Source organism: Syngnathus floridae, chromosome 16, assembly GCF_059516105.1.
Source record: "Syngnathus floridae isolate MCC-2025c chromosome 16, RoL_Sflo_1.0, whole genome shotgun sequence".
Classification (NCBI taxonomy): domain Eukaryota; kingdom Metazoa; phylum Chordata; class Actinopteri; order Syngnathiformes; family Syngnathidae; genus Syngnathus; species Syngnathus floridae.
Window position 1 is genome coordinate 793,855 of NC_142428.1, and position 27,420 is coordinate 821,274.

General features: G+C 41.4%; 1 protein-coding gene and 2 long non-coding RNA genes across 8 annotated transcripts; all 3 read left to right on the forward strand.

Annotated features, from left to right (window-relative positions):
• Nucleotides 1-8: 8 nt before the first annotated feature.
• On the forward strand, nucleotides 9-9,819 carry ttc7b (tetratricopeptide repeat domain 7B). 4 transcript variants are annotated; one of them, XM_088400341.1, is made up of 23 exons: nucleotides 9-396; nucleotides 1,631-1,785; nucleotides 1,901-1,976; nucleotides 2,055-2,147; nucleotides 2,237-2,400; nucleotides 2,594-2,715; nucleotides 3,088-3,166; nucleotides 3,311-3,486; nucleotides 3,799-3,862; nucleotides 3,951-4,088; nucleotides 4,213-4,401; nucleotides 4,475-4,592; nucleotides 4,915-4,972; nucleotides 5,149-5,221; nucleotides 5,327-5,487; nucleotides 5,565-5,681; nucleotides 5,764-5,861; nucleotides 6,146-6,409; nucleotides 6,896-6,946; nucleotides 7,583-7,723; nucleotides 7,931-8,133; nucleotides 8,366-8,439; nucleotides 8,519-9,819. In XM_088400341.1, the coding sequence occupies exons 1-23, from the start codon at nucleotides 276-278 to the stop codon at nucleotides 8,664-8,666; spliced, it is 2,883 nt and encodes a 960-aa protein (XP_088256467.1). In that variant the 5' UTR covers nucleotides 9-275; the 3' UTR covers nucleotides 8,667-9,819. The 4 variants fall into 4 exon arrangements, with proteins under 4 accessions (XP_088256467.1, XP_088256464.1, XP_088256465.1 ...); XM_088400338.1 differs by lacking the exon at nucleotides 6,146-6,409; XM_088400340.1 differs by lacking the exons at nucleotides 9-396; nucleotides 6,146-6,409 and adding an exon at nucleotides 407-1,106.
• Nucleotides 9,820-11,313: 1,494 nt separating this feature from the next.
• On the forward strand, nucleotides 11,314-17,361 carry LOC148384804 (uncharacterized). Of its 3 annotated transcripts, XR_015863535.1 has the most exons (8): nucleotides 11,315-11,530; nucleotides 11,642-11,711; nucleotides 11,785-12,247; nucleotides 12,541-12,652; nucleotides 12,752-13,927; nucleotides 13,993-15,168; nucleotides 15,243-16,218; nucleotides 16,476-17,361. It is a non-coding gene; the product is annotated as an uncharacterized LOC148384804 (long non-coding RNA). The 3 variants fall into 3 exon arrangements; XR_015863533.1 differs by having other exon boundaries at nucleotides 11,314-11,530; nucleotides 11,785-12,652; XR_015863534.1 differs by having other exon boundaries at nucleotides 11,314-11,530; nucleotides 11,642-11,692; nucleotides 11,785-12,652.
• Nucleotides 17,362-17,896: 535 nt separating this feature from the next.
• On the forward strand, nucleotides 17,897-26,078 carry LOC148384805 (uncharacterized). Its single transcript, XR_015853156.1, has 3 exons — nucleotides 17,897-18,496; nucleotides 18,572-18,626; nucleotides 25,705-26,078. It is a non-coding gene; the product is annotated as an uncharacterized LOC148384805 (long non-coding RNA).
• Nucleotides 26,079-27,420: the final 1,342 nt, after the last annotated feature.

Here is a 27,420-nt window from a genome sequence, read left to right on the forward strand (position 1 = left end):
TTCAACATCACATCATATTTTTCAGATCTTCTGCAATTTGTCAATAACGTAGCCATAGCAGGCGTAGAGAGTCTGTTGTGATGACGGTACCCGCTTCAAACTACAAGTTACTCAATCTTGTCAGCAGAATTTGTTTTAATGAAATTCAAAAGTACTTCATTTGAAATTCATAACCGGAAGCGTAGTTGCATGTACGCTAACTTGTCTGCTACGCGTCAAGCGCGATTCTTTGGTGTTTTGGTCGGTCCGAGCCAAAGCCGAAGCCGCTCACCAAAATGACGGCCAAGAAGTCTGGCTCACGACTGGAGACCGAAATAGAGCGGTGCCGTTCAGAAGGACAATGGGATAAGATTCCGGAGTTAGTTCGACAACTCTCAGCTAAGTTGATATCAAACGGTAAGATGTGTATTTATTTCGTCAAATGTACACGCGGCCTTCCTTCCCCATCGGAATCTTTCGGACTTCCTGACAGCGGAAGACATACTAACGTACTTATCTCTACATAATGCCTGATGATAAAATGATGTTAACCAAGAAAACAGGTGATAGTCCTATCGATACAACGCCCGCGTAACCAAAATGATTGCAAACACACATTAGTGCCCACCCCCCTGCCACATACTCCCACCACTTCAATTTAGTTGTGCAGGATTCTGCAAAATCCTTTAACCAGAGATGTTTGTTTGATTTATTTCACTGTAGTATTAGCTGTCACTTGCTGCTTCGTAAGCAGAAACACATGAAATTTGATTGTCACCCATGCTAGCTGTGAAATTAGCCTTAACGTGTATTATTTAAAGTTGTGGCCTTCTCGAAAATGCCCAAACCTTTTTAAAGGTTATTCTGACATTTTAAATAACATTGACTACGCCAGGGCTAAGGGGTGCTATTGCTTTTTCTGATGTTCGTGTACCCCAGTTAAGCCCTCCAGCATTTTATTCGATCTTCCCCCAAATATTTCTACATCGTTCGATCATCCCCAGCCCATACGTAAAGCCCCTCTTTTGCACTCAGGGGGGAAAAACAATCCTGGAGCCATGGCTGCATAAATGTCCTTGGTCACAGACTGGGATCAGCAATAGGATTATGTGTCATAATTCTGCTTGGTATGTGTTCTAGGCACAGTATGGTGCTGTCATACACATCTCGTCCACAGCAATTTTCGTATCGAAACTTCCCTATTTTTTTTATCTTTACTCTCAAATTGACACTTGTCATGTCAACATTCTTAAACTACTGCCACGGCTTAATCGTATTAGAGGTGCACTGATTATCCACAATTAATTGATTAATAAATTAATCCATTATTATTATGATAATTTTTTAAATTTAAAATACATGTATGTTCAAATGTTTGGAATGCTTGGATTGATTATTTGTCTTGAATCGAATGGCACGTTAGCAACAAAAGAAATTAAAACGTTTTTTTTTAACCAATTTTTCAACAAAATCACAATTTAGTTGCAGGCCTGAATCATTTGTTGTCATTATTGATTTAAATAAATAGGTTGAAGATATGCCAGATTGATGAATCTTTTATGAATGTATCACATTTCAATCAGAGGTGGGGTCACCAGCCAATCATGGTGAGGAACTTTTTGTTTTTCAATGAATATTTCAATGTGCGCAGATGACCTCGGAGAGCTGTTGTTGGGGGAATGCAAGCTTCTGACATACCTGAAGGAAAATCCAATCAAGCAGGGTGCGAGTCCGAGAGGCCCGCGACCAAAACTGGTGGAGGTCAGGAAGCACCTCACCGCTGCTCTGGACAGAGGAAACCTCAAGGTGACTATCCATGGCCACCCATTGCACTATATACACCTTGGTTGCTTGCTGTTCCTTTTTCTTCATTTGTGTAGAGACATCATAATGCCATTTTTAATATATGTCTGCTTTCCAGGCTGATTACCTCCAGGAGGCAAGTCTACTCATGGCCAAACTTAGTTATGTTGAAGCAGAATACAAAGACGCTTTAGGTAACACACCAGCTTTCAGATGAAATCGATTTTATGTATGATTAAAATCCCCCAAGTAATAGAGTGGATTCTTTGCAGGTCACTATAATAGAGTCAATATAGATGACATGCAGCTGGCAGGAGCTCCCGTGTATAGGCTGTGTATGATAGCAGAAGCCTATGCCACTAAAGGTACACAAATACAAGACACTTCTTTTATTTGGTATGTTATGCCGTGACAGTGGTCTCTCTCTCTCTCTCGCTCGCTCGCTCTCTCTCAGGCTTGTGTCTGGAGAAAGTGCCAGCTGCCTCGCCGCTGCTGTCCAATAAGATTGCCGGTTCTCCCTCCTCCAATCGGAACAGAACTGAGCGAGAGCAAGAAATCATCATCTGCTATGAAAAATCTGGAGACATTGCGCTGCTGTATCTGCAGGAGGCTGAGAAGGTGAGCGTTTTGCTGCTTTGCAGTATCAAGGCTTTTGAAAGCTAGCAATTCTGCTAATGAGCTCATATGCCTTTCGGGCCATTTTTAAACCATCTCCCTATTGGAGAACAAAATGAAGAATTCCATCATTGCAACCTCCCCTATCCTCGTGGTGCTGTTCAAGTAGTCATCGCAATTCCTTTCATTTTCTCAGGCACTGTCCGCTGGAATTCAGAATCGCAGCCCGAAACCTGGTCCAACTTCCCAGGAGCAGGAACTAGGTTACTTTCTTGAGACAGGCCTACAGAGAGCCCATGTCATCCACTTTAAGAATGGGTAAGACAAAGACTTACTCACCTCTGCTCTTGCAAGGTCCAGAAAGTCTTCTCCACTTACTTCGCCACAGCCAATGAGATGCCACCAGATGGCACCAAAGCAATCATTTTTGGTGTTGCCCTCAGCACAAAACTTGACTTGGCAGTGTAGCTTTGATTGGTTAAAAAAAAGAACATTGGCAAATTTGCAAATGTTGACTCACGATTGTATTGTTCTCATTTGCAGTTTGTAATCATCTAAAAAGCTGCTGAATTCAGCACAAAACTAATAGTGGCTGAATGGTCATTTTGAAAATGGGTGCAAGACTTGTTAATTATACAAGAATTGTTTATTAATTCACCCACCACATTTCTTTTCACGAAACCTTTTCAGAAACCTGACGCAAGGTGTCGGGCGATTTCGAGAAATTCTCCGAGCTATTGAGACCAGGACAACGCAGAATCTGCGCATGGTATGGAATGAGCTACAACTTTGGCTTTTGTTAGGTGGCGGACTTTGTTCAGGCCTTCCGTTGAATTCTAGTACTTTGTCACAGATGCGGTTGTATCCCAAAGCGCTCTGGAAATACTACACGTGCGCGCGTTTGTGTGTTTAGACCATTGCCAGACAGCTTGCCGAGATCTTGCTCCGAGGAATGTGCGAGCAGAGTTACTGGTCTCCTGTGGAAGACCCGCCCACCGTGTCACCGCTGGACGATCCTACGCGACAAGGTCACGTCCAGAGCAAAAAGTACAGCCTAAGCCGACGCCCACGAGTGTACTCGGGAGAGAAGTAAGCAAAAATGTTTTTGCTGTCAGTTGAGCATCAGCACATGTTCAAAATGATCTGTTGCTGTGATTGACTGTTCAGATTAGTAGTGGGACGGAGGCTGATGACTGCTGTTTTAAGCCAATATTCATTGGCAATAAAAAGGGTTTTTTGTTTTTAACAAAACAAACTCAACACTTCAATTAATTTTGATGCCAAAAGGACATGTGTTTACTATCCCATTCGTAATGTGCAGTTTTCAAGCGCCTCATCTTATTTCTGTCCTTGTTCTAAATTCCACCTTTCTTTCTTTCTTTCTTTCTTTCTCTGCTACAGTATTTTCTGCCCCCAGGAGAACACAGAAGAAGCATTATTGCTGCTCCTCATCAGTGAGTCCATGGTAAGTCGTGCGCAAATGCCGTACGGGGCTCCAACGTAATCCCTTCTCACCGTCAAATGGTTTCCTCTCTGCTGTGTCCGTATCCCAGGCCAACCGCGATGCCGTCCTGAGCAGGATTCCGGAGCACAATAATGATCGAATCATTAGTCTCCAGTCTGCCTCTGTGGTGTACGACCTGCTGACTATAGCTTTGGGCAGGAGGGGGCAGTACGAGATGCTATCAGAGGCAAGTAACATGCCACAGTCTTCCTGTATAGACATACCCGTAGTTCACAATCACACACTGTCCAAACATTAAAAAAAATATATATATATCATATTAGTCTCCTTATTCGTCCACTTTTCTCTAGTGCTTGGAGCGAGCCATGAAGTTTGCCTTTGAGGAGTTCCACTTATGGTACCAGCTCGCACTGTCTTTAATGGCTGCGGGCAAATCTGCTCGCGCCGTTAAAGTTCTGAAGGAGTGCATCCGTCTCAAGCCAGATGACCCCACCATCCCGCTGCTGGCGGTCAAACTGTGCATCGGACCCCTGCACTGGGTAACGGCTCTCCTCAAGTCACAAACCGTAACACGCGTTTACATTTGAATGCGTATCGATCTACTTCTCCTAGTTGGATGAGGGGGAGTGCTTTGCCAAAATGGTCATTGACATGGGGGAGAAAGCAGCTGAGTTTCGAGCAAAAGGCTATCTGGCTGCCGGACTGGTTTATAGCCTCAAAGCCACCGACGGTAAGTTTGTTTGCCGCAAGCAGCGCAGCATTATCATTTGTTTGCCTGTTTTATGAAGTATATTAAAAACATTGGCTGAGATGCGTCAAACGGATGCCTGCTTATGGGGAAACGGGAGCTCGCTTGAGGGCACAAGCCGTTTCAGAAATTCAAATCCGATTCATTAACATAGGAACGAAGAAAATTGCTCAGTACACACGTGTGCGACTTGAATTTTTAATGTAAGCGCAGAGTAAGAACATTTCCATTCCAGGCAGGCCCATTGCGTCTTTGTATAGTACACTTGACTGTTTTTTTTCTTTTCCCTTTCACGTCTCAACAGCATCATTGCGAAGCACCCAAGAGGAGTACCAGAGAAAAGCTTTGGCAGCCTTTCAGAGGTTTGCTGTCTCTTTCACTTCTTTCCGAACAAGCCTTCCTTTTTTGGACTCATAAAGTTCAGATTTGTAACCCTCCTAGATTAAGTTCGCCTTCACATTTTCTAATGTGAACGACGGGATGAACCGATCTGAATGGCATTTTTGAACACCGCCATTTCCTCTCTGTCTTTTGACAGAGCTCAGAGTTTAGCTCCAACCGATCATCTGGCAGCCTTCTACCTTGCACTGCAGCTCGCTGTGTCCAGACAGGTAACCGGAAAGTCACAACCCACAGATGACCTTTGACATAGAGATGTGTGTTTCCCCAAAATGTAGAGAAAAGTAGTCTGTGTATGTATATGTGTGTGCGTGTAGATACCCGAGGCGCTAGGCTATGTTCGACAGGCCTTGCAGCTTCAAGGGGATGACGTTCACTCCCTTCACCTGCTGGCCCTGCTTCTCTCAGCACAGAAACACTACCAGGACGGTCTGAATATCATCGAAATGGCCCTATCGGAGTATCCCGAGAACTTCAAGTAAGACGCAGGCAAGCGTGCATGATATAGCTCATTTCAACCACAGTCTGACAATCTTGTGTTGACGCGCCCCGAAGCTTGCTTTATACCAAGGTGAAGTTAGAGAGCATGTGCCGAGGATCAGAAGACGCTTTGCTCACCTGCAAACACATGCTGCAGATCTGGAAGAGCTTCTACAACCTGACAAATCCCAGGTATGCATTCACGGCTCCGTGAGAATGTCAGTGCTCGAAGGTTTTGGTGCCATGTGTCTAAAAGGCATTTTTGTTGTGGCAGTGATTCGGGGCGTGGGAGCAGTTTGTTGGACAGAGCTGTCGCTGACCGACGACAGCTAAATGCAATGACTCTGCCGGACTTCAGTGACCCAGATACAGGTAGGAACACGCAACAGACACGCTGCTGCTGTTGGAGAAAAAAAAAAACTAACATATACGTATATATATATTGGTCGCTGGGGTAGTTATTTTGTATTCATTGTTCGTCTTCTGTGGTCTTGATTATTTTGTTTTTCATTTCTTTATTTGCTCATTAATCCTGAACTATATTCACACGTAGGTTAGATTGTATGATCTTTTTTTTTTTTTTCCAATTTCACTCTTGACAATTTTGTGTTCCTTTGTTTTCCATTGCTTTATTTGTTTGACTGTTTGTGTTTTAGCCTCAGGTTCTTCCTCCTCTCACACTGGTTCCGAACCAGTATCCCCCACCTCCCCCTCCACCTTCTCCACTGTGTCTTCCCCGCTGTCCTCCCCACTGCCTAGCCCTTGTCCAGTTTTCATCCTCCAGCCTCCGCCCAAAAAATCTTCCTTCTTGCCTCCGCCTCCTTCTCCTCCCTCTCCTCCTCCTCCCCGCCTGATGAGCAGCAAAGCCAGGACTCCCTCCTTTTGCAACCACATCACTCTTCGCCAGCTTTCCTCCAGCTGTAACGTGCCTCTAGCTTCTCTCGGCCCGTAGCATGGTGTGCATTGTGATGGCGAGCGCACACACACAAAAAAAAGAGAAAAAAAGTAGTTACCCCCTATTAATATTTGGTCATGAGTTGTCTTTCAAGTCTAATGTGTTAATGTGTGAGGGATGGACTGACTGCTTGCTTATTTCAACCTCCCAGGCGTCTCACTAACAAATGCTCGCTTGTCAAGTCATGGCACTGATGGGACTGGAGGCTTTGTGAACTTGTGAACATTTCTCACAATGACATTTGATTTTAGTGGAAAATAACACTTGTCAGTTGAGCTACTTGACCTGACCATGAGGCCCTTGTAAACACGACTGTGATGCACTTTTGGCTTTTCTTTTGTTTCACCGTGATTGCTTGACCCTGTCTCTTTCTCTCTCTCTCGCTCTCTCTCTGTTTTAATCATTAACCAGGGCTTTTGTCTTTTTTCCCCCCATCCCCATTTTTTTGAAGGCGGCCCTCAGGACGCTAACGTACTTGGTTTTTCTTCCATGTTTTCTGTTTGTAAGTAGCCAAGTAAGCTCCATCTGACCTTACAAAAGTTTTCCATGTATCGCTTTCCTTTGTTGTAGTCACCTAGTTTTTTTTCCTTTCTTGGTGAGATTGTAATTCATGTCCGCATGAGGACTTTATTAAATGATCAGAGCACCATTATTTTCATGGCATCATTTCCCAGAGATGTTGCCGCTATCCAACATGTTTGGCTTTCACCAGCCGACGTTTTGTGCGCCTGAAAAACTGTCAGCCGCTGTAACAAACGAGCACATTGTTTGACCTACTAATCGCTGTACGTTGTGATTTAGCATGGTGGTGCAGAAATGCGTTCACTTGAACCTGGTTCATCCAGGCTCATAACACTGAGGTGTGCTGCAGTGGTGTGTACTGATTAAAGGCTTTAGTTCACAACTACGAAAAGAAAAACCAACTGTGTGCCACGGTGAACAGATTTCTGATTGAAACAAACACAATTCCCCTCTAAGGGATTTTGATTTAGCGTCAATCATAAGCATTACGAGTCCTCTGGTTGGAATTCTGATTCCACCGTGGCACATAGCGGCGGCGACTTTATTGCCATTTCCATACTTTGAAGAAGGAATGGAATGTCTTGGGCTAATCACATACTGACTGATCTCCTTCCAGGTTCCGTGCATGCCACATCCATAGCAGCGAGTCGTGTGGAGCAGGCCTTGTCTGAGGTGGCCTCCTCCCTGCAGAGCAGTGCCCCCAAGCATGGACCCCTGCACCCTTGGTTGACTCTGGCTCAGATCTGGCTGCATGCTGGTACTTTCCTCTCTTCTTAAATGTTTTTTTTTTTTCTTTTCAAATCCTTCAAATCAATTCACAAGCTTGGGTTTTATTGGCCCGCAGTGAAATCCAATTTCTTTTGTTTGGTCAGACCTTTTCTGCTAACTCTATGGATTGCTTTGGTTTTGTTTTTTGCTTTTCTTTTGAAAGTTGTTGTTTGCAATTCTATATCCTTCCCGACAGCCGAAGTCTACATCGGCATGTCCAAGCCTGCCGAGGCGTCGGCCTGCACTCAAGAAGCCGCCAACCTCTTTCCCACATCCCATAATGTCCTGTTCATGAGGGGGCAGATTGCAGAGCTCAGGGGAAACATAGATGAGGCTAAGCGCTGGTATGAAGAAGCCCTGTCCATCAACCCCACGCATGTTAAAACCATGCAGAGACTGGTAATACACTTTGACTTACACACACACACACACACACACATCGCCATTGTCTTATGTGTCCTCCTTTTGCCTTAAGTGTCTTCAGGCCCTTATGTCTTTAGCTTGTGTGCTGTGGGACCATCAGATTAGATTTATAGCATAATTAGTCTTAATTGGTTGAAGGTAATCAAACATGGGCAGCAAGAAGAAATCTGGTACATATTCATCTCTTGTGGTTTTCTGCTCTTCTCAGGGTCTTATTCTCCATCAGCTACAGCGCTACAGTCTGTCCGAAAAGGTTCTGAGGGATGCCGTGCAGGTCAACAGGTAGGTGTTGGCACATTTCTAGGTGCTCCTGTACTTCACTTCCATCCCTACGTGTATGTTGTTTTGATTTTCTGCACAGTACGGCTCACGATGTGTGGAACAGCCTTGGCGAGGTGTTGCAGGCTCAAGGGAATGCTGCTGCTGCCACTGAGTGTTTCCTTACTGCTTTGGAGTTGGAGGCCAGTAGCCCCATCCTCCCCTTCACCATCATTCCTCGAGCACTATGAGACACACACATACACATACATACTGGAGCACAAAAACGGACCTGCGAGAAACACAGCAAATGCGCAGCATGCCCGCATGACGCACACATTCAGATTGTCATCAAATGAGCAGGTCTCCCTTCCCAGCAGCAGCCCTGTCCTGTCCTGTCCTGTCCTGTCCTGTCCTCTCATCGGTTCTGTTTCTGGTGCATTTTGACTCTGGCCTTTCTTACATCATGTTTGAAATCATGTTTAAGTAGTTGAAGCACTGACAGCAAATACAGGGAAGGCAAGTTTGTGTTTGTTTATCGATGACGCTTGTTTGTAAGGCAAGCGATTTGCGTCATCAAACTTCTCACACAAGGACTGCAAGTTAGTTCTTTCGGTCAACTTGGTCATACATTTATGCGTTAGTGGCCAAGGCACAAACATCACAAAGGAGCAATATTGAATGAAAGCATGAAGTCCTGATGCTAAAACTCTTGATTGAGTGCCATTTTTCTTGCACATTGCATTCATTTGAGTGAGGAAAGATGATTTGAGACAGTGTTGGGACACAAGCCACCATTGCACATTGGATTGGTCAAATGTAGCCATGTTTCCTTCCTTTTCCAAGTTGTTTGATGAAAATGTCCCTTGTATATTGTTATGCTGGTTCCCACTCCAAGCCAATAAGGTCGTCGCACCAGTTTGCCAAGATTGAAACAAGATGACGTCCAAACTACTGGAAGCTTTCTCTCATGCCAACTAGCCTGGCCTGTTAGCAGCTAAGCTACTGTACAGGTTTCGTCACATTGGTTGGACGCATTATGTTGTTGCGTCACCAAATGGTGTGAATAAACATGGGTGCACAAGGAAACAACTCAAAATTGTGCACACCAAATTTCATTGTCACTGCGCATGTATAGCAATCATAAAAGTGTCAAATCTTGTGTTTGTGTGTTTTGTGCATTGTAATGCAACCACTGTAGCTGGCTGCTTTAAGTGGAATTCAAATTCAAATTGTACAGTGCCATGCGTATTATTGTTCTAGAAAATAAATTATAATTCTATTTTCCTCACAGATCATAATGTTACTGAGATCATGTCATTTGTGGAATATGTACAATTTTGCTGAGTGTTCCCTTTATGCTGTCAATGAATGAGGACAATAATAAAAGTGGCTTTGACCTCAGGTTCACATGCATCTTTCCGTGTGTGCGCGTGCGCTTGTGTGTGTCTTTTATTGAGCATTTTGCAGTACTGACAGCTTTTGTCCCGTGGTGTCATTATGCACCCCCAGTCAACTCTCAGGTATCACTGAGTGTCATTTCCTCCTCATGCTCATCACCTGTCCATAGACTACAATTCAAGTATGTGGGTCAAAAATGAGCCATATTAGAATCAATGTGTCTGTAATGCCATTTTTTTCATCTTCCCTAATAAAGTGGTCTCTTATTAGGTACAAATGGCGGTGTACCTAATGGAGTGTCCGTGTGATTCCCTCGTTAAGCGCAGGTGCGTGAAAACTTTTAGCTCCTTTTGAACGTGAAAGAAGCTAAAAGTTTTCACGCACCTGCGCTTAACGAGGGTCACTTGGAAAACATGTTGGAACGTGGCCCCGAGGACTAGAGCTTGACAACTGTGACCTTTGACCATGATAGTTCCCTAATAAAGTGGCCTGTTATTAGGTACACTTGAAAATGGCGGTGTACCTAATGGAGTGTCCGTGTGATTCCCTCGTTAAGTGCACCTGCGGAAAAAGTTTTAGCTCCTTTTGAACGTGAAAGTGACCAAAAACTTTTCACGCACCTGCGCTTAACGAGGGTCACTTGGAAAACATGTTGGAACGCGGCCCCAAGGACTAGACCTTGACACCTGTGACCTTTGACCATGATATTTCCCTCATAAAGTGGCCTGTTATTAGGTACACTTGAAAAGGGCGGTGTACCTAATGGAGTGTCCGTGTGATTCCCTCGTTAAGTGCACCTTTGTAGCCATGAGGGAAAAACTTGTTTGGACCCGCTTAGGGTTAGGCTTGCTCTTGCTGTGCTTAGGGTTAGGGTTTGTGTTAGGCTTGCTCTCGCTTTTGCTGTGCTTAGGGTTAGGCTTGCTTATGCAACCAAATCACCTCAGTTGTTTATCACTTCCTCTGATATTTTTGAACTTACCGTAATTTTCGGACTGTAAGTCGCACCGGAGTATAAGTGAGCAGCAGGGGGGGGGGGGCCCCATTTCAACCCCTTCCACTGAGTGCCAAGCAGGGAAGAAATGGGTACCATTGTTATAGTCACTGGTATGACTCGGCAGGGGTTTGAACCCACAACCTCCCAGTCTCAGGGCGGACACTCTCCTCTTAGGCCACTGAGCTGGTAAACACTTGTGTCGTAGTATAACACTTATAGTCGTTTTTAAATAACGTGTATACCTATATACGCCTAAATATTGTTATCCAATATATCTACTGCAATTTCACATTAGATTGCTGGTTTGAAATTTGCTTTTGACATTATTATTTTTAATAAACATTTATGTTAAAACGTGTCTGGCGTCTTATTCCTTGTTTTTATATTCGCCAATTAAAACATAAAAATCAGACATTTTATATGACAATATGTGTAGGTACACTACACGAGGTTAAAAAGAGAATAAATAAATAAAGGGTAATAAGTGTTTCAACGGATAGTCCGAAGCAAGCCTTTCCACAGTAGTCACCATGACAGGCGACCACCTGGTGGCGTCAGTGTGCCGAGCGCCGTTGGACGATCAGGAGAAGAAGATTTGAATCGACGGATGTGACGTCAGGGCTTTAGGTCAATTGAAGTCAGGTGTGCTCGCTCAAGTGGAGTTATCATATGCAGGTGCCACCGGGCGCGGGCCGGCGGCGGCGGCGGACGGTTTCTCAGGTAAGCGAGCATGCCAGCAAATGTTTGTCGTCTCCTGCCGTTTCTCACGACGGCACGCTTTGTTGCTTTTTCTCACAAGCCTTTTTTTTCAATTTATTTTGTTTGTCGCAGGATTGTCGTACTCTCGCGACTCGGCGACGTCACGTCCACCGCGACGCGACGGTGGGCCTGGAGATAAATTGTAGGCCGCAGGCCATTTAGCCCGTGAGCAAATGTTTGCAGTTTCTTACGATGCTATTTATTATTTCTTGCAGGATTTTCGCTGTCTTGGGAGTGCTTGAGGTTTCGGCACGGCACGACACGGCACGCCACAATCCACTTTGCGTCGCGTCGCGTCGCGTCGTTGCGCGTTTTGGTGGTATTTTAAATGTCTTTCGCGGTTGTTTTTTTTTCATGCTGGCCAGCATTTTTTTCATTCGTCTGTCTGTAGACGGTTCGTAAATGACGCCGCCGATAAGTGCGTGTTTGTCTGACTATAGGAAATATTAGTTTGACTCTAGTCAACTTAACCATTTTTTTATTATTTTATATGATGCGTGTGCCATTTCCGTGTCATGCAAACTGGTGAATGCAACGTATGTTACGTCATGTCCAAATCGGACCAAATCCATTCAAAGATGGCGCCCGCCCGCTCTCGTTCCGTTACGCAACAAACATTTGCGCGGCGGGTTATTTTCTCCCGTCTTGGACGCCGCCAACCTGGATCATCTGTCCAATGTGAGGGGAGTTGATGAATGATGAAATTAAAATATGAATTATAATCCTTAATAATTATCATAATTTACTACAATGTGATGATTATATATTTTTTCAAATGTAAAACTCTACTTAGAATGTATCAAATTCAAATAGGAACTATAATTTTGATCAATTATCATAACTTACTACAATATAATATTTTTTTTCAAATGTAAAACTCCTAGTATGTATAATTGTTGGTAAAAAAATCATGCCATTGGCACTCGACTCAATGTCTATTTTTGTTGCAATCATTTGCTTGTCTTTTGTAGCACTAAAAACTGCCGCCCAGCCAGCATCCTTCTATACAAAGCAAGCAGGAGGCTCTTGAAGGAGCCCTTTCAGTGATGTTGAGGACACTGAGGAAGAGTAGTCCTAAATCAGGTGAAAACCTGTTTTTGTCAAGTTTCAATTCCCAACACACAATGGTTGTCGAGTTTTAGCTTCCCAGCACACACTTAATGGCTGTCTGTGTTTTTGTAGGCTGCAAGAGGAGCCGAATGGGATAATTCCATATGAAAAGGCACAATGGCCTATCCAAAGGAGCGATGGCCTATCCAAAGGAGCCATGGCCTATCCAAAGGAGCCATGGCCTATCCAAAGGAGCCATGGCCTATCCAAAGGAGCCATGGCCTATCCAAAGGAGCCATGGCCTATCCAAAGGAACAATGGCCTATCCAAAGGAGCCATGGCCTATCCAAAGGAGCCATGGCCTATCCAAAGGAGCCATGGCCTATCCAAAGGAGCAATGGCCTATCCAAAGGAGCAATGGCCATATGCAAAGGAGCAAAGGAGCAATGGCCATATGCAAAGGAGCAATGGCCATATGCAAAGGAGCAATGGCCATATGCAAAGGAGCAAAGGAGCAATGGCCATATCAAGTCAAGAATCAAGCATCGCGCTGCTAAAGTCGACGTGTGCGGATCATGTGCCCAGGAGGGGGCAGTGTGGTTGCCTTTGGTTATGGGTGCACGACGGAACGGTTGCAGGTGTGGACAGTGTTTAGGGCTCTGATGGTTGGTCTTGCTTTCGAGGTGCGCTGTGGTTGTGGCTGGTCTGGATCCAGCGTTGTCTTGTGCTTGGTTGCCGTTGACGGCCCACTTGGGGGAGGACGTGGTTCCGTGGATGGACACAAAACTGAACTTTGACGTGGAGCTGAATGTCCAATTTTGCCATACGACTTGTACCATTGTGTATCTTTTTCTAACCTGCCACTGTCGTAGTTGCTGCGTTCTTTGTTCTTTCCCCTCGGTGTAGGGTGGCGTCGGAGCGAGCCGATCCCGAATGTCCAATTTTGCAATTTGACTTGTGACATTTTCTTTTTCTAACCTACCACTGTTGCACTTCCTCTAACCCTAACCTACCACTGTGGTACTTGTGTTCTTTGTTCTCCCCTAGGTGTTGGAGCGAGACAGTCACATTGTGTCTTTTTCTAACCTAGCACTGTCGTGCTTGATCGAAGCCTAACGTACCACTGTGCGTCCTTTGTTCTCTAGGTGTAGGGGGCGGTGTTGGGGCGAGCCGGTCCACGGTGAAGACTTAATGATGTCAATGAACTCATTGCATGTTCTACCTTTTGCAGGCCGGACGCAAAAGGGGGGTGCATGGCCCGATTCGAACCGGTGACCGTCACCAAGAGTACCTAACGGCTGTGATCAAGTAAGCAAGTGACCTACAACTTGGGGTGCTCTTTGAGTTTCTAACATTTGTTTCCGTTTGTGCAGATGGCGACTGGGACGCGACACGATCTGCTCAGAGGTGGACGGACCGCTGTGGCATCGCTCTGAAGTAGCAGAGTTCTGAGGGAGACCCGCTTCCCTGGAGGCGTCGACCTGCGCAGCTTCAGCATGTGAAATGGATTTTTTTCTTTTCTTTTTAGTTCACACCGGCGGTGTCCAAATGTCTGTTTGAGGGCTGCATACTGAATCAAATTGAGAATTCTTTGACACAAATTCATTCAATCCATCACAAAATGTTGCCATTCATATTTTGTGCTACAAAGCAGTGTTACGTTCATTCGTGTGGTGTGTTGATCAAGTTGGCCCGAGGCTACCATTTGGACACCAATGGTGACGTATGTGTAGGGCTGCACCTGGATTGGAAAACCGTCATATGGTGGTGTAGGTCGTTGACATGCACTTTAGGAAAACAAAGATTTTTTTTCTATTCATGTGGCAAATGAAACATGTTTTCTGGCCTCCTAACTATTTGTAATGAGTTAAGAAGATAACAAGTCATTGATGCAAGTTAAAGTTAACTGGTCTAAGTGATGTCATTGGGATCAAATAGTTCCTCTCCATCCTAGAATTTTGCACAACTTTGCTCAATGCTGTGGTCTGGCCCAATACTGCCATATCGTTGGTATTCCAAAATGTTGTGCAGCCCTCATTGAGTGCCAAACGCGCAGCGACGGCAAGCGCAAGCGACTGCAAGCGCAAGCGACCGCGCAGCGACGGCAAGCGACCGCGCAAGCGACGGCAAGCGCAAGCGACCGCGCAAGCGACCGCGCAAGCGACCGCGCAAGCGACCGCGCAAGCGACCGCGCAAGCGACGGCAAGCGCAAGCGACCGCGCAAGCGACGGCAAGCGCAAGCGACTGCGCAAGCGACGGCAAGCGCAAGCGACGGCAAGCGCAAGCGACGGCAAGCGCAAGCGACCGCGCAAGCGACGGCAAGCGCAAGCGACCGCGCAAGCGACGGCAAGCGCAAGCGACGGCGCAGCGAGACTTTTGTGCTTGTCTTGCAAGGTGGGAGAGACGATGTATGAAACGAAGAGCCGGTGGACGGAGGCCACCAGACCCGCGATTGGTGAGCGGGGTGCAAAGGAAGGAATCACCCAAAGAAAGCAGTCGCCAAGTGTTGAAGAGGAGCCTGATGCACGACTGGCCAAGGCTGGCCAGAGGTGGTGACATGGCAATCCAATATGCAACGCACTTGTTAGTTTTAATTTGATTTCCTTATTTGTCTGCCGTTCAGGGTTGCCGGGGCAGCGGATGGGACGAGCGCCAGCCTGCACCCAGAGGGACTGGGCTGCACCCACAAGACCAGGGAGGGGGCAGGTCATGAGTACGTTGACAGATGTGAGCCGCATGCAACTGAGTGCCGTTTGTCTTTTTGCACTTGTGCGAGGCGGAAGACGAGTCCAACACCGGCCGGAGCAGACCCGGACCTTGGCCCGTGACGAGCGGCCCACACGAGACTGATGGGTGCAGATGCAGCCAGCGTTTTGGGGGGAGTATGACTTTGTTTTTTCTTTTGTGCTTTCCCTACCCCTGTCGGTTTGAATAGGGTAACTAGTAGCACGCACGGGCATTTGGGTTGCTGTGACCCTCTAGATACGAATCGGCAAAGTAGACACCCCCTCCCTGCCCCCCTCCCTCCCTCTCTCGCTCTCTTTCTCCAACGCGCCCGGCAGTACCTGCATGGCCTGGTGCACTCAGGGTGGAACGTGGCTATACCTTGCCCTTTGTGGAATACCAGGGTATAATGTCTGCCAGACTGGGTCCCAGTGTCGTCGACGGTGTCGAGGACAAGGAGATTCTCCGTGACACTCTCCGTGAGGTCACGTTTTCCTCTTTTGTTTCCACTCGGGGCCAAGCCAGCTCTACTCAGGGGGCACTGGCCGGTTGCGCTTAAGTGCGCACCAAAGCCTCTTCTCATCTCCTCTCTCTCCCTCCCTCCCTCCCTCCCTCCCTTTTTGTAAGGGGTTAAACATTTCATAACCCGGATCGCTCCAATGCGGGAGGGCTGTATGAGACATGCGCCAGCCCGTGCGTGCCGCTAGTTACCTGATTCAAACTTACCTTAGTCAAGGTTGGGGGGGGGGGTTGCTAGTGAAATTTTTCCCCTTGCAAAAACCACCACAATATGTCTGCCTTTCAGGATTGCTGGGGCACTGGATCTGATGAGTGCCTGCACAGAGAGGGACTGGACAGGACCGCGAGACCAGAGGGTAATAATAAAAAACTTTATTTGTAGAGCACCTTTCATACAAGAAATGCAGCTCAAAGCACTTTACAACAAAGAAAGAAATTATAAGCATTGAATTCTTCATATAGGAACAGACATAAAAAGAAAACAAAACCATTCATGTGTACATAAGCTATTAATAAAGGGAGCTTAAAATAGGAGCACGCTTTAATAGACAGGTAATGAGTACGTCCACAGAAGTGAACCGCATGCAACAGAGTGCCGTTTTTCTTTTTGCAGTGGCACGAGGCGGAGGATGAGTCCAAACGTCGAATACCGGCCGGGGGGGGGGCCAACCTTCGCCCGTGATGAGCGGCCGACACGAGACGGACGGGTGCGGATGCGGCGAGGGCAAAGCGCCCAGCCAGCATTTAAGGAGAGTATGACTTTGTTGTTTTCTTTTGTCCTTTTTCCTTCCCTCTCTCCCTCCCTCCACTTTTTCACTGGGTGTGCACACTGGCTATCTGCATGATGCCTCTTTCTTTCTCTCTCAGCGCCGCGTCATTTTGCAATATTGTTTTTACTGTTGTTTTTTTAATCATGAAATGAACTGTTTGTACTGTAATTGTGTGTGTACCACTGAACTGCAATTAAACTGTGAACTGAATTCAAGTGGTCCATTTTAAACATTGGCATTGGCAGTCTATCGTGCATACAAACTGGAATCATTTGAGACATTCTCAATGACAAGACAATTGTGAAGTTAGGCTGAAACAAAATTGACTTGTTAAATATGCAGTGTCAGGCTTTTTATTTTTTTTTATTTTTTTAAAGAGTAATTAAAAGGTCGAATTTCCTCCAATATATAGTTATAAAAAATGTTACTGAATGGGTGAAACGTATGAGAGTTTAAAAAATAAATAAAATTAAAAAAAAGGCTTGTGGAACTTTTGTTAGCACTGTAGTGCCAGCAAGGGGGGGCTGGGCAGGGTGGTGGGTGACTGTTCCATAAAAAAGAAATGATCAGACATGTATACATTATGGCACAAGTCCTGCACAACTTGATGTATGCTTCAAGAATGTACATTAACATTATGATTTGTTTATTGAATTGAATTACATCAAAATTATATCTGTCTGTGGAAATATGAAATATGGTGATGTCTAAAATCAGTCCATCCCTTCACTTTGCTATTGTCTTCTTTCCCCTCTGAAGTTTTTTATAGATGCTGATGATGGTGTTACAAATACTTTCATGTACAGTGTAAATCCCCTTCAAGGAAATTTAATTTATATACGTGTATATATATGATAAATCTGAATCTAATGGTGACCTCAAGTGTTTTTAAATATTTCCATCTGTTAATTTCCTTTGGGCTGAGCCCCCTCCGGCCTGCACCTGTAAACTCCATCATAATACATTTCCAAGCTATGTAAAAATGAAAAAATATTGCCATTTAAAAATAAAATCCTCTTTTAATATTCATGATTTCCTTATTTCTCAAAACTGACCAAATTTAAACTGATGTGTTCCTTTAGTCCAGCTGGTTCCAGCGGCATTGGTCTTGTGTATGTATGATTTTGTGTGTTTTTAAATAACGTTTTCATACTTTATTGTATGTAAATAGCTGTTAGTCACGTGACCCAATGTGGAGGTACTTGTGGGCGGGGCCTGCTAAAAGACCAACTACGGAAGCTCCCCAAGTACTGATGTGCATACCAGTTCTTTTAGGTGAACTGAATCTTTAGAATCTCTTTGAACGAATCGTTCACTCACGAGCCAACACTATTTGGGTTTTCAGTCTTGAGGTGAGCGTTGGTTGCCCTTCTGTCACTGTCATGGACACGACTCTTTGGTCAAGTGGTAAACGTCATTGCCTCTAACACGATGGAACCATGGTTCGGGACCCGACCTTACCCACGAGCTGCACTTTGTCGATTTTCACTCACTTCTGCATAAAGTTTGTGACTTTTTTTTTTTTTTTTTTGAAGGCAGGTTTCAGTCTTGCCTGTCGGAGAGGTAGGCGTGGTCAAGCCAATTTCAGTTGCGCTGTGATTGGTCAGACTGAATTTGGGCAGAGGTAGGAGGCGGGCAAAGTGGCACTTAGGTTTTTGAAGGCAGTTTTCAGTCTTGAGGTGAGCGACAGGTGCAACCGCCCGCGTGTGAAGTGGCCTGTCACGTGGTACGCTAGTGTGCAAAGCACCATTGGACGAGCAGGCGAGGACGATTTGAATTGACGGATGTGACGTCATGTCTTCGGGTGAATTGGGGAAGTTGTCAAATACCGGTGCAATCACCCGCGCAGCGGGCGGTTTCTCAGGTAAGCTAACATGCTAGGAAATGTTTGTCGTTCATTGGCGTTTCTCACGACGGACGCCTTGTTTGTTTGTTGCAGGATTCAAGGCGAGTTATCAAATGCAGGCGCCACCGACCGTGTGGCGGTTTCTCGGGTAAGCTATCAAATGTTTGTCGTTCATTGCCGTTTCTCACGACGGACGCCTTGTTTGTTTGATGCGAACAAATATCTTGAAAATCTTTTCACACTCGTCCCGGCCACCGCGACTGTCGTTTTGCCGCTACAGTATTTCAAATCTCTTTGGCGTTGTGTTTCGTCAAATTAACAATGTTGCATTACATATAGTGTGCTATTTCCGTGTTATGCAAACTGATGAATGTGACAAATTTGTTACGTCATGTTCAAATCTATTCCAAGATGGCGCCCGCCCGCCCGCCTTCCGTTATGCAACAAACATTTGCGAGCGTGATTTTCTCCCGTTTAGTCGACTGCTCGATTCATGCCGACATTTTTGAGTGAGTTGATGGATGATAAAATTAAATTATTATAATTCGGATACTTTTGTAATTATTATAACTCATTACAATATACTGATAATTGTATACATATTTTAAATATAAAACTGGAGTTGGTATGTGTAATTGTTGCAAAAATATCATGCCATTGCCACTCTACTCAATGTCTATAATTGTAACTCCCAGATGCAGAGCATATAGTATGGTATGATATTGTATGGTATTGTATTGTATGTATTGTATTGTATGCATTGTGTGTATGGTAGCGTATGGCAGGGTATTGTATGTGTTCTATGTCAATCCATCCATCCACCCATCCGTCCGCCCGTCCGTCCATCCGTCCATCCATCCATCCACCCACCCGTCCATCCATCCACCCACCTGTCCATCCATCCACCCACCCGTCCATCCATCCACCCACCCGTCCATCCATCCACCCAACCCATCCAGCCACCCACCCAACCCATCCACCCATCCATCCACCCGTCCATCCAACCCATCCACCCAGCCACCCACCCACCCAGCCGACCCACCCATCCATCCATCCACCCAGCCACCCATCCATCCAGCCACCCAGCCATCCACCGCTTATCCGGACGTCGGATTGCGGCGGCAGCAGCTTTAGGAGGGACTCCCAGACTTTCCTCTCTCCAGCCACTTCATCCAGCTCAACCCAGGAAATCCCAAGATTTGTATGTATTGTTTGTTTTGTTGTGTTTTTGGTTTTGTTTTTTGTTTTTTTTGTTTTGTTTTTTGTTTTGTATGTATTGTATTGTATGTATTGTATTGTATGTATTCTATTGTATGTATTGTTTTTTTGTTTGTTTTTTTGGGGTTTTTTTTGGTTTTTGTTTTTTTTGTTTTGTATGTATTGTATGTATTGTATTGTATGTATTGTATGTATTTTTTTTTTTTTTTGTATTGTATGTATGTATTGTTTTGTATTGTTTGTTGTTTTTTGTTTTGTTTTTTGTTTTTTGTTTTGTATGTATTGTATGTATTGTATTGTATGTATTGTATGTATTGTATTGTATGTATTGTATGTATTGTATTGTATGTATTATTTTTTTTATTTTTTATTTTTTTTGTTTTTTGTTTTGTTTTTTGTTTTGTATGTACTGTATGTATTGTATTGTGTGTATTGTATTGTATTGTATGTATTGTTTTGTTTTTTGTTTTCTTTTTTTTTTTTTGTATTGTATGTATTGTATTGTATTGTATTGTATTGTATGTATTGTATTATATGTATTGTATGTATTGTATTGTATGTATTGTTTTTTTGTTGTTTTTTTGTTTGTGTTTTTGTTTTTTTTGTTTTGTATGTATTGTATTGTATTGTATGTATTGTATGTATTTTTTTGTTTTTTTTTTTGTTTTGTTTTTTGTTTTTTTTGGATTGTATGTATTGTATTGTATGTATTGTTTTTTGTTTTTTTTTTGTTTTTTTTGTTTTGTATTGTATTGTGTGTATTGTATTGTATGTATTGTATTGTATGTATTGTTTTTTTTTGTTTGTTTTGTTTTTTTTGTTTTTTGCATTGTATGTATTGTATTGTATGTATTGTATTGTATTGTATGTATTGTATTGTATGTATTGTATTGTATGTATTGTATTGTATGTATTGTATTGTATGTATTGTATTGTATTGTATTGTATTGTATTGTATGTATTGTATGTATTGTATGTATTGTATTGTATTGTGTTGTATTGTATGTATTGTTTTTTTTGTTTGTTTTTTTTGTTTTGTTTTGTTTTTTGTTTTGTATGTATTGTGTGTATTGTATTGTTTTGTTTTGTTTTGTTTTTTGTTTTGTTTTTTTTGTTTTGTTTTCTTTTTTGTTTTGTTTTTTGTTTTTTTGTATTGTATGTATTGTATGTATGTATGTATTGTATTGTATTGTATGTATTGTATTTTTTGTATTGTATTGTATGTATTGTTTTTTTTGTTTTCTTTTTTTTTTTTGTATTGTATGTATTGTATGTATTGTATGTATTGTATGTATTGTATTGTATTGTATGTATTGTATTGTATGTATTGTATTGTATGTTTGTATTGTATGTATTGTATTGTATTGTATGCATTGTTTTTTTGTTGTTTTTTTGGTTGTGTTTTTGTTTTTTGTTTTGTATTGTATTGTATGTATTTTTTGTTTTGTTTTTTGTTTTTTTTTGTATTGTATGTATTGTATTGTATGTATTGTTTCTTTGTTTTTTTTGTTTTTTGTTTTGTATGTATTGTATTGTGTGTATTGTATGTATTGGGGTTTTTTTTTGTTTTGTTTTTTTTGTTTTTTTTGCATTGTATGTATTGTATGTATGTATTGTATTGTATGTATTGTATTGTATGTATTGTTTTTGTTTGTTTTGTTTTTGTTTTGTTTTTTGTTTCGTATGTATTGTGTGTATTGTATTGTATGTATTGTTTTGTTTTCTTTTTTGTTTTCTTTTTTGTTTTTTTGTATTGTATGTATGTATTGTATGTATGTATTGTATTGTATGTATTGTATTGTATGTATGTATGTATGTATTGTATTTATTGTATTGTTTGTTTTGTATTTGTATTGTATTTGTAGTGTATTTGTATTGTATTGTTTGTATTGTTTGTATGTATTGTTTGTATGTATTGTATGTATGTATTGTATGTATTGTATTGTATTGTTTGTATGTATTGGTTGTATTGTATTGTATGTATTGTTTGTATTGTATTGTTTGTATTGTATTGTTTGTTTTGTTTTTTGTGTTTTGTTTTGTTTTTTGTTCACCCACCCACCCATCCATCCAGCCACCCATCCATCCAGCCACCCATCCAGGCAGCCACCCATCCAGCCAGCCACCCATCCATCCGTTCATCCAACCCATCCACCCACCCAACCCATCCATCCACCCAACCCATCCACCCAACCCATCCACCCAACCCATCCACCCATCCATCCATCCACCCATCCAACCCAACCCATCCAAAACCCATCCACCCACCCATCCTCCTATCCATCCACCCATCCATCCACCCATCCATCCACCCATCCATCCAGCCACCCATCCAGCCAGCCACCCAGCCATCCACCGCTTATCCGGACGTCGGATTGCGGCGGCAGCAGCTTTAGGAGGGACTCCCAGACTTTCCTCTCTCCAGCCACTTCATCCAGCTCAACCCAGGAAATCCCAAGATTTGTATGTATTGTTTTTTGTTATGTTGTTTTTTGTTTTGTTGTTTTGTTTTGATTTTTTTGTTTTGTTTTTTGTTTTGTATGTATTGTATGTATGTATTGTATGTATTGTTTTGTATGTATTGTATTGTATGTATTGTATGTATGTATTGTATGTATTGTATTGTATCTATTGTATTATATGTATTGTATGTATGTATTGTTTTTTTTGTTTTTTGTTTTTTTTGTTTTGTATGTATTGTATTGTATGTATTTTTTTTTTGTGGTTTTTTTGTATTGTATGTATGTATTGTTTTGTATTGTTTGTTTTGTTTTGTTTGTTGTTTGTTGTTTTGTATCTATTGTATGTATTGTATTGTATGTATCGTATTGTATTGTATGTATTGTATTGTATTGTATGTATTGTATTGTATGCATTGTATTGTATGCATTGTATTGTATGCATTGTATTGTATGCATTGTATTGTATGCATTGTATTGTATGCATTGTATTGTATGCATTGTATTGTATTGTAGGTATTATTTTATTTTTTTTTGTTTGTTTTTTTTTGTTTTGTATGTACTGTATGTATTGTATTGTGTGTATTGTATTGTATGTATTGTTTTTTTTTTTTTTTTTGTTTTGTTTTCTTTTTTTTTTTTTGTTTTTTGTTTTTTGTATTGTATGTATTGTATGTATTGTATTGTATTGTATTGTATTGTATTGTATGTATTGTTTTTTTTGGGTTTTTTTTTGTTTTGTATGTATTGTATGTATTGTGTGTATTGTATGTATTGTTTTGTTTTGTTTTTTGTTTTGTTTTTTTTGTTTTGTTTTCTTTTTTGTTTTGTTTTTTTGTATTGTATGTATTGTATGTATGTATGTATTGTATGTATTGTATTGTATGTATGTATGTATTGTATTGTTTGTATTGTTTGTATTGTTTGTATTGTATTTGTATTGTATTGTTTGTATTGTATTGTTTGTATGTATTGTTTGTATGTATTGTATGTATTGTATGTATTGTATGTATTGTTTGTATTGTATTGTATGTATGTACAAACAGTATGTATTGTTTGTATTGTATTGTATTGTATTGTATGGTATTGTATGTATTGTATTGTATTGTTTGTATTGTATGTATTGTATGTATTGTATTGTATTGTATTGTATTGTATGCATTGTATTGTATGCATTGTATTGTATTGTAGGTATTATTATTATTTTTTTTTGTTTGTTTGTTTTGTTTTTTGGTTTGTATGTACTGTATGTATTGTATTGTGTGTATTGTATTGTATGTAGTGTTTTTTTTGTTGTTTTTTTTGTTTTGTTTTCTTTTTTTTTTTGTTTTTTGTATTGTATGTATTGTATGTATTGTATTGTATGTATTGTATTGTATGTATTGTATTGTATTGTATGTATTGTATTGTATTGTATGTATTGTATTGTATGTATTGTATTGTATTGTATGTATTGTATGTATTGTATGTATTGTATTGTATGTATTGTATTGTATTGTATGTATTGTATGTATTGTATGTATTGTATTGTATGTATTGTATTGTATTGTATGTATTGTTTTTTTTTTGTTTTTTTTGTTTTGTATGTATTGTGTGTATTGTATTGTATGTATTTTGTTTTTTTTGTTTTGTTTTTTTTGTTTTGTTTTCTTTTTTGTTTGGTTTTTTTGTATTGTATGTATTGTATGTATGTATTGTATGTATTGTATTGTATGTATTGTATTGTTTGTATTGTATTGTTTGTATTGTATTGTTTGTATTGTATTGTTTGTATTGTATTTGTATTGTATTGTTTGTATGTATTGTTTGTATGTATTGTATGTATTGTATGTATTGTTTGTATTGTATTGTTTGTATGTATTGTTTGTATTGTATTGTATGTATTGTATGTATTGTATGTATTGTATTGTATGGTATGGTATGGTATGGTATTGTATGGTATGGTATGGTATGGTATTGTATGGTATGGTATGGTATGGTATGGTATGGTATGGTATGGTATGGTATGGTATGGTATGGTATTGTATTGTATTGTATGGTATTGTATTGTATGGTATTGTATTGTATTGTATGGTATTGTTTGTATGGTATTGTTTGTATTGTATTGTTTGTATTGTATTGTATTTGTATTGTATTGTTTGTATGTATTGTTTGTATGTATTGTATGTATTGTATTGTATGTATTGTATTGTTTGTATGTATTGTTTGTATGTATTGTTTGTCTTGTATTGTATGTATTGTTTGTATGTATTGTTTGTATTGATTGTATTGTATTGTATGTATTGTTTGTATTCTATTGTATGTATTGTATGTATTGTATTGTTTGTTTTGTTTTTGGTTTTTTGTTTTGTATGTATTGTATTGTATGTATTGTATTGTATGTATTTTGTTTTTTTTTGTTTTTTTTTGTTTTTTGTTTTGTATGTATTGTATGTATTGTTTTTTTGTTTTTTGTTTTTTTTCTTTTGTTTTTTCTTTTTTGTTTTGTATGTATTGTATGTATTGTATTGTATGTATTGTTTGTTTTTTTGTATTGTTTGTTTTTCTTTTTTTTACGTTTTGTTTTGTTTTTTGTTTTGTTTTTTTGTTTTGTATTGTATTGTATTGTATGTATTGTATTGTATGTATTGTATTTGTTTTGTTTTTTGTTTTGTATGTATTGTATGTATTGTATGTGTTGTTTGTATTGTTTGTTTTTTGTTTTGTTTTTTGTTTTGTTTTTCTTTTTTTGTTTTTGTTTTGTATGTATTGTATGTATTGTATGTATTGTATTGTATGTGTTGTATGTATTGTATTGTTTGTTTTGTATTGTTTGTTTTGTATTGTTTGTTTTGTATTGTTTTTGTATTGTTTGTTTCGTATTGTTTGTTTTTCTTTTTTTTTTATGTTTTGTTTTGCGTCATTTTGCAATATTGTTGTTTTACTGTTGTTTTTTTAATCATGAAATGAACTGTTTGTACTGTAATTGTGTGTGTGTACCACTGAACTGCAATTAAACTGTGAACTGAATTCAAGTGGTCCATTTTAAACATTGGCATTGGCAGTCTATCGTGCATACAAACTGGAATCATTTGAGACATTCTCAATGACAAGACAATTGTAAAGTTAGGCTGAAACAAAATTGACTTAAATATGCAGTGTCAGGCTTTTTATTTTTATTTTTTTAACTACACAAAGAAAAGCTGCATGTATTCTAAATTGTTGACAAAAGCCAAGTAGCCAGACACCCATAGATGCAAACGACAAGTGTATCATCTTTGGCAACCCTGCTTTAAAATGGCCACCGAACTCAGAATCTTGCAGAATGTTGGTACATTTTCTGTAAGAGTAAAAGCTGTTCTTTGAATCTAGTCAAAGCCATTTTTTGGTTTGTTTTGAATCGTCATGCATCTTGTGGGCATTCTTGTGAATAAAATCAACAGTGGTGTGTTTGCTTCCTGTTGGTGGTCTTGTAAATAAAGTCAACTTTGGTGTCAGTCATCATTCGCGATGTGCCTCAATCGATGGTCCAGCTCTTGAATGTGAAACTTCTTGCATGTTTTGTTGCAGGGCTTGGCGTCCCCATTGGCTGGCTGACTACAAAGAAGGCTGCTGCTGTCCAGTCCAGGTTGCTGCTATAGTCAATTGAATATATAAACACAGCGTGTAACTTCCAGGACCTTAGCTTTCAATTCAAAGCAGTTGCGTAACTACACCGCCAGCCTTGGTACATGTACTGTGTGGTACCACCCAGTTCAGAGTGAAGTAAAGGCCAGAGTGTTCTTATTCATACAGGCATCCTTATGAAATTGATGAATAGATGAATTCCAAGTGCTGCCACCGAGTAGCAGCGTATTTGCCTCAACCTGTCTGATGCTGGGTCAATGCGATGCACCTTTCGTTGTTTTGCCCAAAACAACCTAAGAAATAAAGTACTGCCGTTATCTCGCCAGTGTGCATGTGTGTTAAAAGTACAAAAACTCATTTGCATGATAGACGTCTAAACCACATGCTAGATATTTGCCTCAACCTGTCTGATGCTCTATTTAACTGTATGTGATCATTTTTAACAAATTTAATCATTTAAATTTTTAAGTACATTACAAATGATAGGCGCCCCCAATTAGACAGCTGGGTCAATGTGACCCGTCTTTTGCGGTTTGTTCTGCCCAAAGCAACCTAACAAATACACATAAGTACTGCCGCTATCTCGCCAATGTGCGTGTCTCTAAAATGTACAAAGCAAGCAAATTCATTTGCATAATAAACTTCCAAACCACATGCTAAAAAAATATTCATGTGATGCAGAAAGTCTTCTGTAGCTTGCTAAGATTTGCCATTTTGAGCAATGCCGTATCCGAACCCGAGGCTGGGGGTTGCCCGTTTTTTTACACCTCCGCTAATGTGTATCAAGCATACCAGATGGTGTTTTAGAACAGCCTAGAAATTAAGTTACAAAAAGTTTTAAAAAGTTTAAAAAAACGTACTAAAGTTTAAAAAAGTTATTGATTATATATTTGCTCTAAGGAGGGAGTATTGACAAACGTCACCTCCTTCATAGTCTGCGCATTGTTGTGTACTTCGCAGCGCGGTGTAGACAGCAGGGGGGGGCAGGCGGCAGGCGGCGCAGGCGGCGCAGGCAGCAGGGGTGGGGAATCGAACCCTGGATCTCAGGTGTTCGAGCGCAGCGACGGAGCCACTCGCCAAGCGTGGCGAGCTCGGCAGTGACCCCGCTTTCACTTCGAGTCATTCTTATACGTTCAGTATTACGCTCCGCGCGTGCTGGGTAAGTACAAAAGAGAACTGGCGGCCGCCGATTGCCAGGTCACGCTGGCCGACCGGTTCGTGACACGGCCTCATGCCCCGTACAGCCCTCGTTCGATCCCAGCGGTTGGAACTTTCACCGGCCCACTTTTGTGAGCGTCTGAATACATGCATATAGGTTGCATGTCGACGCATTTATTTATGTGTAAACGCCCAGTGTGGCCCCGCCTGCAAGTGGGCGGGGCGATGCAGCTGGCCCCGCCCCTGGCCCCGCCCTACAAAACGATAGTAGGGCAGGGGGCGGGGCCATTTCGATGGGGGCGGGGCCCCATCGAAATGGCCCCGCCCCCTGCCCTACAAAAAGACAGGGGGCGGGGCCATTTCGATGGGGGCGGGGCCCCATCGAAATGGCCCCGCCCCCTGCCCTACAAAAAGACAGGAGGGTAGGGTAGGGACGAAGCCCCGCCCCCTGCCCTACAAAAAGACAGTAGGGTAGGGGGCGGGGCTTCGCCCCGCCCCCTA

What these genes read in the sequence shown, in the direction of transcription:
- ttc7b (XM_088400341.1), top strand. Translation starts at nt 276, where the DNA reads ATGACGGCCAAGAAGTCTGGCTCACGACTGGAGACCGAAATAGAGCGG. An exon ending in AGTACGAGATGCTATCAGAG is followed by an intron (nt 4,089 to 4,212) that starts GCAAGTAACATG and finishes ACTTTTCTCTAG; the next exon opens with TGCTTGGAGCGAGCCATGAA. An exon ending in TCAGATCTGGCTGCATGCTG is followed by an intron (nt 7,724 to 7,930) that starts GTACTTTCCTCT and finishes CCTTCCCGACAG; the next exon opens with CCGAAGTCTACATCGGCATG.